Genomic DNA, 13,819 nt, shown 5'->3' with positions numbered 1-13,819 from the left:
GAGAGCCATTCCAAATTTAAAAAATGATATGGTTTATTTGGCAAAGAGCTCAGCTGAAAATATATAACTCCAGAACTCAAGCGCCGCCGGTGTAATGGTGTGTATCAAATTTTGACAAAATTTTCTATAGAAATAAAATTTTGACAAAATTTTCTTTAGAAATACAATTTTGACAAAATTTTCAATAGAAATAAAATTTTGACAAAATTTTCTATAGCAATAAAATTTTGACAAAATTTTCTATAGCAATAAAATTTTCTATAAATACAATTTTGTCAAAATTTTCTATAAAATAATTTTTTGACAAAATTTTCTATAAAATAAAATTGTGACAAAATTTTCTATAAAATAAAATTTTGACAAAATTTTCAATAGAAATAAAATTTTGACAAAATTTTCTATAGAAATAAAATTTTGACAAAATTTTCTATAGAAATAAAATTTTGACAAAATTTTCTATAGAAATAAAATTTTGACAAAATTTTCTATAGAAATAAAATTTTGACAAAATTTTCTATAGAAATAAAATTTTGACAAAATTTTCTATAGAAATAAAATTTTGACAAAAGTTTCTTTAGAAATACAATTTTGACAAAATTTTCAATAGAAATAAAATTTTGACAAAATTTTCTATAGCAATAAAATTTTCTATAAAATAAATTTTTGACAAAATTTTCTATAAAATAAATTTTTGACAAAATTTTCTATAAAATAAAATTTTGACAAAATTTTCAATAGAAATAAAATGTTGACAAAATTGTCTATAGAAATAAAATTTTGACAAAATTTTCTATAGAAATAAAATTTTGACAAAATTTTCTATAGAAATAAAATTTTGACAAAATTTTCTATAGTGGTAAAATTTTGACAAAATTGTCTATAGAAATAAAATTTTGACAAATTTTTCTATAGAAATAAAATGTTGACAAAATTTTCTATAGTGGTAAAATTTTGACAAAACTGTAGTGGTAAAATTTCAACAACATTTTCTATAGAAAAAAAATTTTGACAAAATTTTCTATAGAAATAAAATTTTGACAAAACTTTCTATAGAAATAAAATTTTGACAAAATTTGCTATAGAAATAAAATTTTGACAAAATTTGCTATAGAAATAAAATTTTGACAAAAATTTCTATAAAAATAAAATTTTGAGAAATTTTTCTATTGAAATAAAATTTTGACAAAATTTTCTATAGAAATAAAATTTTGACAAAATTTTCCATAAAAATAAAATTTTGACAAAATTTTCTATAGAAATAAAATTTTGACAAAATTTTCTATAGAAATAAAATTTTGACAAATTTTTTTATAGAAATAAAATTTTGACAAAATTTTCTATAGAAATAAAATTTTGACAAAATTTTCTATAGAAATAAAATTTTGACAAAATTGTCTATAGAAATAAAATTATTACAAAATTTTCTATAAAATAAAATTTTGACAAAATTTTCTATAGAAATAAAATTTTGACAAAATTTTCGATAGAAATAAAATTTTGACAAAATTTTCTATAGAAATAAAATTTTGACAAAATTTTCTATAGAAATAAAATTTTGACAAAATTTTCTATAGAAATAAAATATTGACAATATTTTCTATAGAAATAAAATTTTGACAACATTTTCTATAGAAATAAGATTTCGACAAAAATTTCTATGGAAATAAAATGTTGAAAAAATTTTCTATAGAAATAAAATTTTGACAAAATTTTCCAAAGAAATAAAATTTTGACAAAATTTCCTATAGAAATAAAATTTTGACGAAATTTTCTATAGAAATCAAATTTTGACAAAAATGTCCATAAAAATAAAATTTTGAAAAAATTTTCTATAGAAATAAAATTTTGACAATTTTCTATAGAAATAAAATTTTGACAATTTTCTATAGAAATAAAATGTTGACAAAATTGTCTATAAAATAAAATTCTGACAAAATTTTCAATAGAAATAAAATTGTGACAAAATTTTCTATAGAAATAAAATTTTGACAAAATTTCTATTGAAATAAAATTTTGACAACATTTTCTGCACAAATAAAATTTTGACAAAAATTTCTGTAGAAATAAAATTTTGACAAAATTTTCTATAGAAATAAAATTTTGACAAAATTTTCTCTAGAAATAAAATTTTGACAAAATTTTCTATAGAAATAAAATTTTGACAAATTTTTGAGAAATAAAATTTTGACAAAAATTTTTATAGCAATAAAATTTTCTATAAATACAATTTTGTCAAAATTTTCTATAAAATAAATTTTTGACAAAAATTTCTATAAAATAAATTTTTGACAAAATTTTCTATAAAATAAAATTTTGACAAAATTTTCAATAGAAATAAAATTTTGACAAAATTTTCTATTGAAATAAAATTTTGACAACATTTTCTGCACAAATAAAATTTTGACAAAAATTTCTGTAGAAATAAAATTTTGACAAAATTTTCTATAGAAATAAAATTTTGACAAAATTTTCTATAGAAATAAAATTTTGACAAAATTTTCTATAGAAATAAAATTTTGACAAAATTTTCTATAGTAATAAAATTTTGACAAAATTTTCTATAGAAATAAAATTTTGACAAAATTTTCTATAGAAATAAAATTTTGACAAAATTGTCTATAGAAATAAAATTTTAACAAAATTGCCTATAGAAATAAAATTTTGACAAAATTTTCTATAGAAATAAAATTTTGACAAAATTTTCTATAGAAATAAAATTTTTACAAAATTTCCTATAGAAATAAAATTTTGACAAAATTTTCCATAGAAATAAAATTTTGACAAAATTTTCTATAGAAATAAAATTTTGACAAAATTTTCTATAGAAATAAAATTTTGACAAAATTTTTTATAGAAATAAAATTTTGACAAAATTTTCTATAGAAATAAAATTTTGACAAAATTGTCTATAGAAATAAAATTATTACAAAATTTTCTATAAAATAAAATTTTGACAAAATTTTCTATAGAAATAAAATTTTTACAAAATTTTCGATAGAAATAAAATTTTGACAAAATTTTCTACAGAAATAAAATTTTGAAACAATTTTCTATAGAAATAAAATTTTGACAAAATTTTCTATAGAAATAAAATTTTGAGAAAATTTTCTATAGAAATAAAATTTTGACAAAATTTTCTATAGAAATAAAATATTGACAATATTTTCTATAGAAATAAAATTTTGACAACATTTTCTATAGAAATAAGATTTCGACAAAAATGTCTATGAAAAATAAAATGTTGAAAATTTTCTATAAAAAAAAAGATTTTGGCAAAATTTTCTATAGAGTTTAAATTTTTATAAAATTTTCAAAAAAAAATAAAATTTTGCAAAATAAGTTTTTTTGTTCCGTAGTTTTTTCGTAACATTTTCTCTAAATTATCAGGACAGAGTCTTCAATGCCTGTTAGACGTTAAATTGCCTCAGGTCCTTATAACCGTATCCATATTTTTTCCATTTTTGATTTTTCATTATCGCAATAAGCCTTTGATACTAATATGTTGTATGTATGATATGTTTCTTCATTTGATGTCTAATACAATGTCTATCTTTTATCTCATTCCATTTACAGCTAACGCCTGAAGAAGAAGCCCGCAACAAAATGATAATGCGCGAAAGAGATCGCGAGCGCAAACGAGTGAAACGCATGAATCCAGAATATCGTCGTATGGAACAGGAACGTGATCGTGATCGTAAAAAAGCCAGACGATCAAATGAAGCTTTTCGGCAGCTTGAAAAACTACGCGATAAAATACGCAAAGAGCGTAAAAAGGGTATCATTGTCGATGAAGCCGCTTTAGCGCAACAATTCAATTTGGTACAACCAGCCCCAGTCGAACCGGAAGTTATTATATCCGATACTCTACCATCTATTGATTCACCGCAAAATAATGTCCAACAGCAACATAATAATAATTCCCAGCAACAGCAGCAGCAACAACAACAAATTAATACCCAACAACAACAGCAGCAGCAGCAACAACAAAATAATATACAACAGCACATTACACCACAGCAGAGACGTCGCATACCACATAGCGCCAACAGTGGGAATCCAAATCCTGGAAATATAGTGAATATGGTTTGCGCTCCCACGAGTAGTACGACTACAACAACACTGACGAGTGTCAACAACAATAATATGATTAATTTGTCAACGGCGGCTATTGGGAGCAATATGACCACCTCAAATCCTACCGCAGCCCATATGACCCAACTGAATAAAGGTGGCCTATTGTATCCACCGCCCAATTTTCCACATCATCCTTTGCCCATTCCCGGTGTAGCTTTAATGCCCTCATTGTGCCATCCAATATTACATCAAAATCTAAGTGCTTCTCTATATCCACAAAATGGTATTAAACAAGAATACAATCCTGTCGAGAATTCAGGCCCCTCTAATAATGGCCACAATAATGGTCAGCAATCAAGTTCCCTAGGAGCTGGTGGCGGTTCCAATAATAACAACGACGAGCATGAGATGCCAATGATCGAACCCGAAATTATTTTGCAGACTTCATCAGATGTCATTTCGGCCCCACATCATTTCAATAATCATGCCCATGCCCATCATATACATCAACAGAATATGAATATGTTCTCGCATATGTCACCCCAGGCCCATATGGCAGCGGTTCATATGCGTGCCCATATGGGTAATGCGGCAGTTTCGGGAAATATACCACCGCCCTCGGCCAGTGCCTTGGTGGCCGTCGCTGTTGCTGCCCATCAGCAACAGCAATTGTCTCAACAAATAAATCCGGGGGCACATCCGAATGCAATTTCCCAACAACAAAATGCTCCACCACAAAATCAAACGCAACAACAATAATTTGATCCGGCTGCCACATAAACACACACACGAACAACAAGAGTTGAGAATCTAACATATACATACATATATATTTTTAAAGAATATAGTTTTACACATAAAAAAATATTTCGAATTTTTCGAAGAAAGGCCTATGTGTGTTTTTGCGTTGTGGATATTTCATGGAACTATTGTCATTGAGGTTTTGAAGATTTTGAATCGAAGGTATGTGGTTATGGTTTGTATTTTTGCCTAAAGATATTTGAAGAAGAAACGAGGCAATTGTAAATGAATACACAAATAGAGACGGTATCTTAAATGTAAAACGAAATATTTGTAGCACGAAAATATACTGTATTCGCAAATTATTATTATTAACGAAAATGTTGAAGAGGATTTCGTTTATTTGAAATATTCTGTCCTGTTAACCAATCGATGTCATCACTCATAGGTTAACATAACTAAAAGGTAATCATAAGTACAAGTATACGGAGAGAAGTTTACCTCCTGTGTGGTACACAGCCTGTCTAAAACAGCAGTCGGTTTATCCTATTATATGTTCTATTCCTCAGGGTCTAGCCTTTTATATTTCGGGATTAGAAAACAAAAACTAATATGTCATCATTTTCTAAACATTCCCCATTAAGATCTATACACTTTTACAAGCATTTGAACCAATTTTCGAAACACTTGCCCCTCTGATTGAGGTCACAGTTGATACTCGTGCCAAAAATATTTACCAAAATTTGAAGAAATTTTTTCCAAACATCTATCAAATTAAAAAAAAATCTTATTGTGAAGTTTTTGATAAAATTTTGGTCAACATTTTATTTCTATAGAAAATGTGTGCAAATTTTATTTCTATAAAAAATTTTGCAAGATTTTATTTCTATAGAAAATTTTTGCAAAATTTTATTTCTATAGAAAAATTTTCCAAAATTTTATCTCTATCGAAAATTTTTGCAAAATTTTACTTCTATAGTAAATTTTGTCAAAATTTAATTTCTATAGAAAATTTTTGCAAAAATTCATATCTATAAAAACTTTATGCAAAATTTTATATCTATAGAAAATTTTGTCAAAATTTTATTTCTATAGAAAATTTTGTGAACATTTTTGTTTCTGTAGAAAATTTTTCCAAAATTTTATCTCTATAGACAATTTTTGCAAAATTTTACTTATATAGAAATTTTGTCAAAATTTCATTTCTATAGAAAATTCTTGCAAAATTTCATATCTATAAAAACTTTGTGCAAAATTTTATATCTATAGAAAATGTTTGCAAAATTCTATTTCCATAGAAAATTTTGTCATTTTTTATTTCTTTAGAAAAAAATTTTTTTTCTATAGACAATTTTTGCAAAATTTTACTTCTATAGAAAATGTTTGCAAAATGTCATATCTATAAAAACTTTGTGCAAAATTTTATATCTATAGAAAATGTTTGCAAAATTCTATTTCTATAGAAAATTTTGTCAACATTTGATTTCTGTAGAAAATTTTGTCAAAATTTTATGTCTATAGAAAATTTTGTCAGCATTTTATTTCTGTAGAAAATTTTGTCAAAATTTTATTCCTATAGAAAATTTTGCCAAAATTTTATTTCTATAGAAAATTTTGTCAACATTTTTATAGAAAATTTCGTCAAAATTTCATTTCTGTAGAAAATTTTGTCAACATTTTTATTTCTGTAGAAAATGTTGTCAAAATATTGTTTCTATAGAAAATGTTTGCAAACTTTTATTTCTATACAAAATTTTGTCAAAATTTTATTTCTATAGAAAATTTTGTCAAAATTTTATTTCTATAGAAAATTTTGTCAAAATTTTATTTCTGTAGAAAATTTTGTCAAAATTTTATTTCTATAGAAAATTTTGTCAAAATTTTATTTCTATTGAAAATTTTGTCAAAATTTTATTTCTATTGAAAATTTTGTCAAAATTTTATTTCTATAGAAAATTTTGTCAAAATTTTATGTCTATAGAAAATTTTATTTCTATAGAAAATTTTGTCAAATTTTTGTTTCTATAGAAAATTTTGTCAAAATTTTATTTCTATAGAAAATTTTGTCAACCTATTTATTTCTATAGAAAATTTTGTCAAAATTTTATTTCTATAGAAAATGTTTGCAAAATTTTATTTCTATAGAAAATTTTGTCAAAATTTTATGTCTATAGAAAATGTTTGCAAAATTTTATTTCTATAGAAAATGTTTGCAAAATTTTATTTCTATAGAAAATTTTTGCAAAATTTTATTTCTATAGAAAATTTTGTCAAAATTTTATTTCTATAGAAAATGTTTGCAAAATTTTATTTCTATAGAAAATTTTTGCAAAATTTTATTTCTATAGAAAATTTTGTCAAAATTTTATTTCTATAGAAAATTTTGTCAAAATTTTATTTCTATAGAAAATTTTGTCAACATTTTTATTTCAGTAGAAAATTTTGTCAACATTTTTATTTCTGCAGAAAATTTGTCAAAATTTTATTTCTATAGAAATATTTGTCAATTTTTTCTTCTATTAAAATGCTTACAAAATTTTATTCCTATAGACATTTTGGTCAAAGTTTTGTTTCTATAGAAAATGTTTGCAAAATTTTATTTCTATAAAAAATTTTTGCAAAATTTCATATCTATAAAAAACTTTGTGCAAAATTTTATATCTATAGAAAATGTTTGCATAATTTTATTTCTATAGAAATTTTTGTCAAAATTTTATTTCTATGGAAAATTTTGTCAGCATTTTATTTCTGTAGAAAATTTTGTCAAAATTTTTTTTTTCTATAGAAAATTTTGTCAAATTTTTGTTTCTGTAGAAAATTTTGTCAACATATTTATTTCTGTAGAAAATTTGTCAAAATTTTATTTCTATAGAAAATTTTTCAAAATTTTATTTGTATAGAAATGCTTGTCAAAATATTTTTTCTATAGACAATTTTGTCAAAATTTTTTTCTATAGACAATTTCGTCAAAATTTTATTTCTATAGGAAAACTGTGGCAAAATTTTACTTCTATAGAAAATTTTTGTAAAATTTTATTTCTATAGAAAATTTTTGCAAAATTTTTTCTTGGTAGAATTCTACCAAATGTGTCAACCGTGATTGAGTTATCTCCAAAAGGAAGCATTCTGAACGCATCAACTAACCACTTCTTCAAGTGTTGAAAACCCTTGACATCTCAGTTTATTTTTTATTACGGGAATAAAAAGACATTCGGTGCCATGTCAGGACTATGAAGCGGATGACCCATCAAATCAATGTTTTGAGTGCTCATGAATGCAGCTCTCATTGTCATGGTGAAGAGTAATCTGTTTAATTTCGGGTCCAACACCTGCCATACCACGTTTTGTATACATGTGTGCGATTGCCTACAAACTATTCCAAGTTTTTGTAAATGTTGATCCCATTAAAATAGAATCGAACTTATGAGTCCAATACTATATATAATACTCGTATTGAGCCCTTTTTCCTTCTCATTCCATAGTGCTGTAAAGTGGACAATGACGACGCCTGAAAATATGGTGAACCAGGTTAACGTTGTGGGTAAGGTTGGCATATGCACTAAAGTGGTTCAATAGGCAAATTTATTCCCTCATCGAAAGTAGAGAATAAGGACAACGCTTGAACCATGTTGAATGTATACATCAGTATACATTCAAATATGCAACCATACTAGACATTGTGTAGATTTATGATTGTACTATTGATGACTACAATGTTCGCCAAATTCTGCATACACTATAAAAAAAGTTTTCTTGGATCCAAAGATTCTGACCTTACAGTAAGAATTTTGGTATTAATTCCGAACCGAATTGTGAATTAAAGAATTTTCTCAACAGTTTCCGTTTCTTTTTCGAAATTCACATTTCTTGAAAAAAAAAATATTAATAATATGAATTATAATTTTTCCCTTTTTGTTTCGTTCTTTTCAGATTGGAGGACAACTATTTGTGATGTTGAATGTCCTAAAACGCTTAGTTTCTTACTAAACTTCAAATGTTTTTTTAATTATAATCATTATTTTACAAATTTTATACATGTAAGCTTTATCATGACCATTTTAAATGTATCTCGTGTCATTTATTTACGCACGATGTTTTATCATTTGATTTACAATGTGTTTAATTTGTCCCATTTTCGCCAAGCATACATTTCAAAATAAGTTAAGTGATTTTTGCAAACTGTTGTGGTATTTTAACTAATTTTTCTCTCTTTTCTTCTCATTTGTAAAATTAATGACATGGGTTATTTTATGTAATTGCTCCATAATATATCTAGTTTGTTTAATTTTTAAAACACATAAATTCTATAATGCTGTCCTTTTCATTTTGGTTTAATTTTTATCACCACATCCTATACAGTCATACAAGCATGTCACTCCCGCCCCTATCTCTATCGACCACCTCTCATATAAGATTTAAATGCTTTAGTAATTAAATTCTATTAAGTGTAACAAAATGAATTTGTTTTTTACAAAATAAAAATAATAATAAGGCAAAATTGCCTTTAAAATGTAACTGCTACCGACGAATTGTAATAGTTTTTAGGTCAGAAAAAAATCTTGTGTTGAAATTGAATTGTAATGTATTGATGACAATGATGACGATGTACGTGTTTCAATATTTTGTGAATATACAAGGAAAAAAACTATACATAATAAAAACGAATAAAAAAATTATTATTATAATAACACATTATGATATGGGTCGCACAAACATATTTGCTGCCCATGTTTGATAAATAAAATAAAATCAAAACAAAAATAAATTTTGAAAAAAAATATGGTGATTAGTTTATTTTTTTTTTAATATTTATTTTGTTTTAATATTCAACGGTAGTATTAGCTTAATTATGTGGGGGACTACGCACTATTTAACCCTCTAGGGCCTATTAGCTCCTGCAGATGCTAAAGTCCAGTATAGAAACCGGAAACATTGAAAGTGACAAATAGGCAATAAATTCATTTTATACCCACAATTGGAATTGTGATGGTCGTTAATAATAACGATTTCCCACTCTATAAAGTAAATACAGTGTAACCTCTGAAAGGTGGACACTCACGGTCGCCTAAATTTTGTCCACATTTGGGAGGTGTCCACTTCTGAAAGGTTAATTTTAATGTGTTACTATAGCAAACGTTCCCAGATAAATGTCCACTTTTGGGAGGTGTCGGGTATTCAGAGTGTCCACGTTTGAGAAGTTTCACTGTAGTACATATATTCTTGATCAGGCCAGAGTTTTAAACTGATTTGCTTTACAATCAGTGACTTCACGCACGACCAATTGCTGACCATATCATAAACTTTCCATCTGTTGGTATAACCCCATATAGACCGATCTCCCGATTTGACTTTATGGGGGTCTAGACACCAATTTTTATCCGATACGGCTGAAATTCCAAATCTTGTACCACAAATAGGTGAGCTGCATATGGTGTGTATCGGTCCATGTTTTGATATTGCCCCGGATAGACCAATTTCCCCATTTAAGGTCTTGAGCATCTAGACGTAGCAATTTTCATCCGATTTACTGGAAAATTGAAATCTAGAGCTATTTTAGGTCCACGTATATCGGTTCACGTTCATGTCCCGATTTGACCACTTTTTATCCGATTAGGCCGAATATGGAGCATATCGATCAATGTTTTGGTATAACCCCACATGCTACCAAAAATGCTCTTTTTACTGTTTGGTAGAACTCATGATGTTTCGGTAGATTTTGCAAAATATTCCTCTCCAACTAAGGGGTACTTCAAATTTTCTATAAAAATAAAATGTTGACAAAATTGTTTGTAGAAATACAATTTTAACAAAATTTTCAATAGAAATTAAATTTTGACAAATTTTTTATAGAAATAAAATTTTGACAAAATTTTTTGTAGAAATAAATTTTTGACAACATTTTTTGTAGAAATAAAATTTTGACAAAATTTTTTGTGGAAATAAAATGTTGGCAAAATTTTCTATAGGAGTAAAAATTCCCGAAAATTTTCTATAGAAACAACATTTTTTATAGAAATACAATTTTGACAAAATTTTTTTTATAGAAATGAAATTTTGACAAAATAGATATAAAATTTTGACAAAATTTTCTATAGAACTAAACATTTTGACAAAATTTTCTATAGAAATAAATTTTTGACAAAATATTCTATAGAAATAAAATTTTGACAAAATATTCTATAGAAATAAAATTTTGACAAAAATTTTTATAGAAATAAAAATTTGACAAAAATTTTTATGGAAATAAAATTTTGACAAAATTTTCTATAGAAATAACAGTTTGATAAAATTTTCTACAGAAATAAAATATAGGCAAAATTGCCTAAAGAAATAAAATTTTGTCAAAATTGTCTATAGAAATAAAATTTTGACAAAATTGTCTATAGAAATAAAATTTAGGCAAAATTTCCTAAAGAAATAAAATTTTGACAAAATTGTCTATAGAAATAAAATTTTGACAAAATTGTCTATAGAAATAAAATTGTGACAAAAGTTTGCCAAATTTTGTATAGAAATAAAATTTTGACAACATTTTCTCTAGAAATAATATTTTGACAACATTTTCTCTAGAAATAAAATTTTGACAAAATTTTCTATAGAAATAAATTTTGACAAAATTTTCTATAGAAATAACAGTTTGATAAAATTTTCTACAGAAATAAAATTTAGGCAAAATTTCCTAAAGATATAAAATTTTGACAAAATTTTCTATTGAAATAAAATTTTGACAAAATTGTCTATAGAAATAAAATTTAGGCAAAATTTCCTAAAGAAATAAAATTTTGACAAAATTGTCTATAGAAATAAAATTTTGACAAAATTTTACCAAATTTTCTATAGAAATAAAATTTTTACAAAATTGTCTATAGAAATAAAATTTTGACAAAATTGTCTATAGAAATAAAATGTTGACAAAATTTTGCCAAATTTTCTATAGAAGTAAAATTTTGACAACAATTTTTATAGAAATAAAATTTTGACAAAATTTTCTATAGAAATAAAATTTTGATAAAATTTTCTATAGAAATAAAATTTTGACAAAATTTTCTATAGAAATAACAGTTTGATAAAATTTTCTACAGAAATAAAATTTAGGCAAAATTTCCTAAAGATATAAAATTTTGACAAAATTGTCTATAGAAATAAAATTTTGACAAAATTGTCTATAGAAATAAAATTTAGGCAAAATTTCCTAAAGAAATAAAATTTTCTATAGAAATAACAGTTTGATAAAATGTTCTACAGAAATAAAATTTAGGCAATATTTCCTAAAGATATAAAATTTTGACAAAATTGTCTATAGAAATAAAATTTAGGCAAAATTTCCTAAAGAAATAAAATTTTGACAAAATTGTCTATAGAAATAAAATTTTGACAAAATTTTGCCAAATTTTCTATAGAAATAAAATTTTTACAAAATTGTCTATAGAAATAAAATTTTGAAAAAATTGTCTACAGAAATAAAGTGTTAACAAAATTTTGCCAAATTTTCTATAGAAGTAAAATTTTGACAAAAATTTTTATAGAAATAAAATTTTGACAAAATTTTCTATAGAAATAAAATTTTGACAAAATTGTCTATAGAAATAAAATTTTGACAAAATTTTCCAAATTTTCTATAGAAATAAAATTTTTTACAAAATTGTCAATAAAAATAAAATTTTGACAATATTGTCTATAGAAATAGAATTTTGTCAAATTTTCTATAGAACTAAAAATTTTGACAAAATTTTCTATAGAAATAAAATTTTGACAAAATTTTGGTTTGATAAAATTTTCTACAGAACTAAAATTTAGGCAAAATTTCCTAAAGAAATAAAATTTTGACAAAATTGTCTATAGAAATAAAATTTTGACAAAGTTGTCTATAGAAATAAAATTTAGGCAAAATTTCCTAAAGAAATAAAATTTTGACAAAATTTTGCCAAATTTTCTATAGAAATAAAATTTTGACAAAATTTTCTATAGAAATAAAATTTTGACAAAATTTTCTATAGAAAAAAAAAAATTTGGACAAAATTTTTTATAGAAATAAAATTTTGATAAAATTTTCTATAGAAATAAAATTTTGAAAAAATTTTCTATAGAACTAAAAAATTTGACAAAAATTTTTATAGAAATACAATTTTGACAAAATTTTTTATAGAAATAAAATTTTGACAAAATTTTCTATAGAAATAAAATTTTGACAAAATTGTCTATAGAAATAAAATTTTGACAAAATTTTTACAAAAGTTTTTCTAGAAAAAAAATTTTGTCAAAATTTTCTATAGAAGTAGAATTTTGACAAAATTTTCTACAGAAATTAAATTTTGCAAAATTTTCTAAGAAATACAATTTTGAAAAGTAATATGTTTGGTGTGGTAGTTTGACTATCCCCCATATAGAACGATTTCCAGATTTGGGCTTTAGAGCATCTAGACGCCGCAATTTTCATCCGATTAGCTTGAAATTGGAAATCTAGAGCTTTTAGGTCCACAAATAGGAGTGGCGAATAGGGTGTATATCGGTTCATGATCATGTCCCAATTTGATTTCATGGGGGTCTAGACACTACCGTTTTTAAGAGCTTTGCCTGAAATTCAAAATGTAGAGGTATTTTAGGTCCATAACGAGGTATGCTGAATATGATGCGTATCATTCTGGTATAATCTCCATATAGGCCGATCTCCCGATTTCATTTCATATGGTTCTTCAAATTGGGTAAGTTGGGCGTCTTTTATAACACACTCACTTAGGAGATTTGACCTCTATAAAGAGTTTGGGGTTCCAGTACAATTTAATTCAATCCAATGGTCCAATGATGAGCCTGACAAAATTTGCCTTCCACAAAAACCAAGGCCATTTCAATTTCCATAAGACAAGCATTGCCGTCGATATTCACTTGTACTTTACTTTTCGATATTGTTGCAGTAACACAATCGAGAACCACTATGAATCCGTTTAGAAACCTTAAACCTCCCACGCACGCACACACACCCACATCTCATTACAAACTACACGTA

At 24.5% G+C, this 13,819-nt stretch overlaps 2 protein-coding genes across 2 annotated transcripts in view; one reads left to right on the top strand and one right to left on the bottom strand.

Annotated features, from left to right (window-relative positions):
* The window catches only part of LOC142227036 (uncharacterized), a 34,072-nt gene extending 24,742 nt beyond the window's left edge, over positions 1 to 9,330 (top strand). Inside the window, exons 2-3 of the mRNA XM_075297351.1 lie at positions 3,574 to 5,037; positions 8,746 to 9,330. Of these exons, the coding sequence (XP_075153466.1) occupies positions 3,574 to 4,833 (1,260 nt within the window). The 3' untranslated portion in view covers positions 4,834 to 5,037; positions 8,746 to 9,330. The remainder of the gene's footprint in view (positions 1 to 3,573; positions 5,038 to 8,745) is intronic.
* Positions 1 to 13,819, bottom strand: part of btv (dynein cytoplasmic heavy chain beethoven) — a 123,103-nt gene that overhangs the window by 30,932 nt on the left and 78,352 nt on the right. The window lies entirely within an intron of this gene.

The sequence above is a fragment of the Haematobia irritans genome, chromosome 2 (assembly GCF_050003625.1).
Source record: "Haematobia irritans isolate KBUSLIRL chromosome 2, ASM5000362v1, whole genome shotgun sequence".
NCBI classification, from domain to species: Eukaryota; Metazoa; Arthropoda; class Insecta; order Diptera; family Muscidae; genus Haematobia; species Haematobia irritans.
Note: the sequence above shows the minus strand (reverse complement) of the source record. Positions and strands in the feature narration are given on the sequence as shown.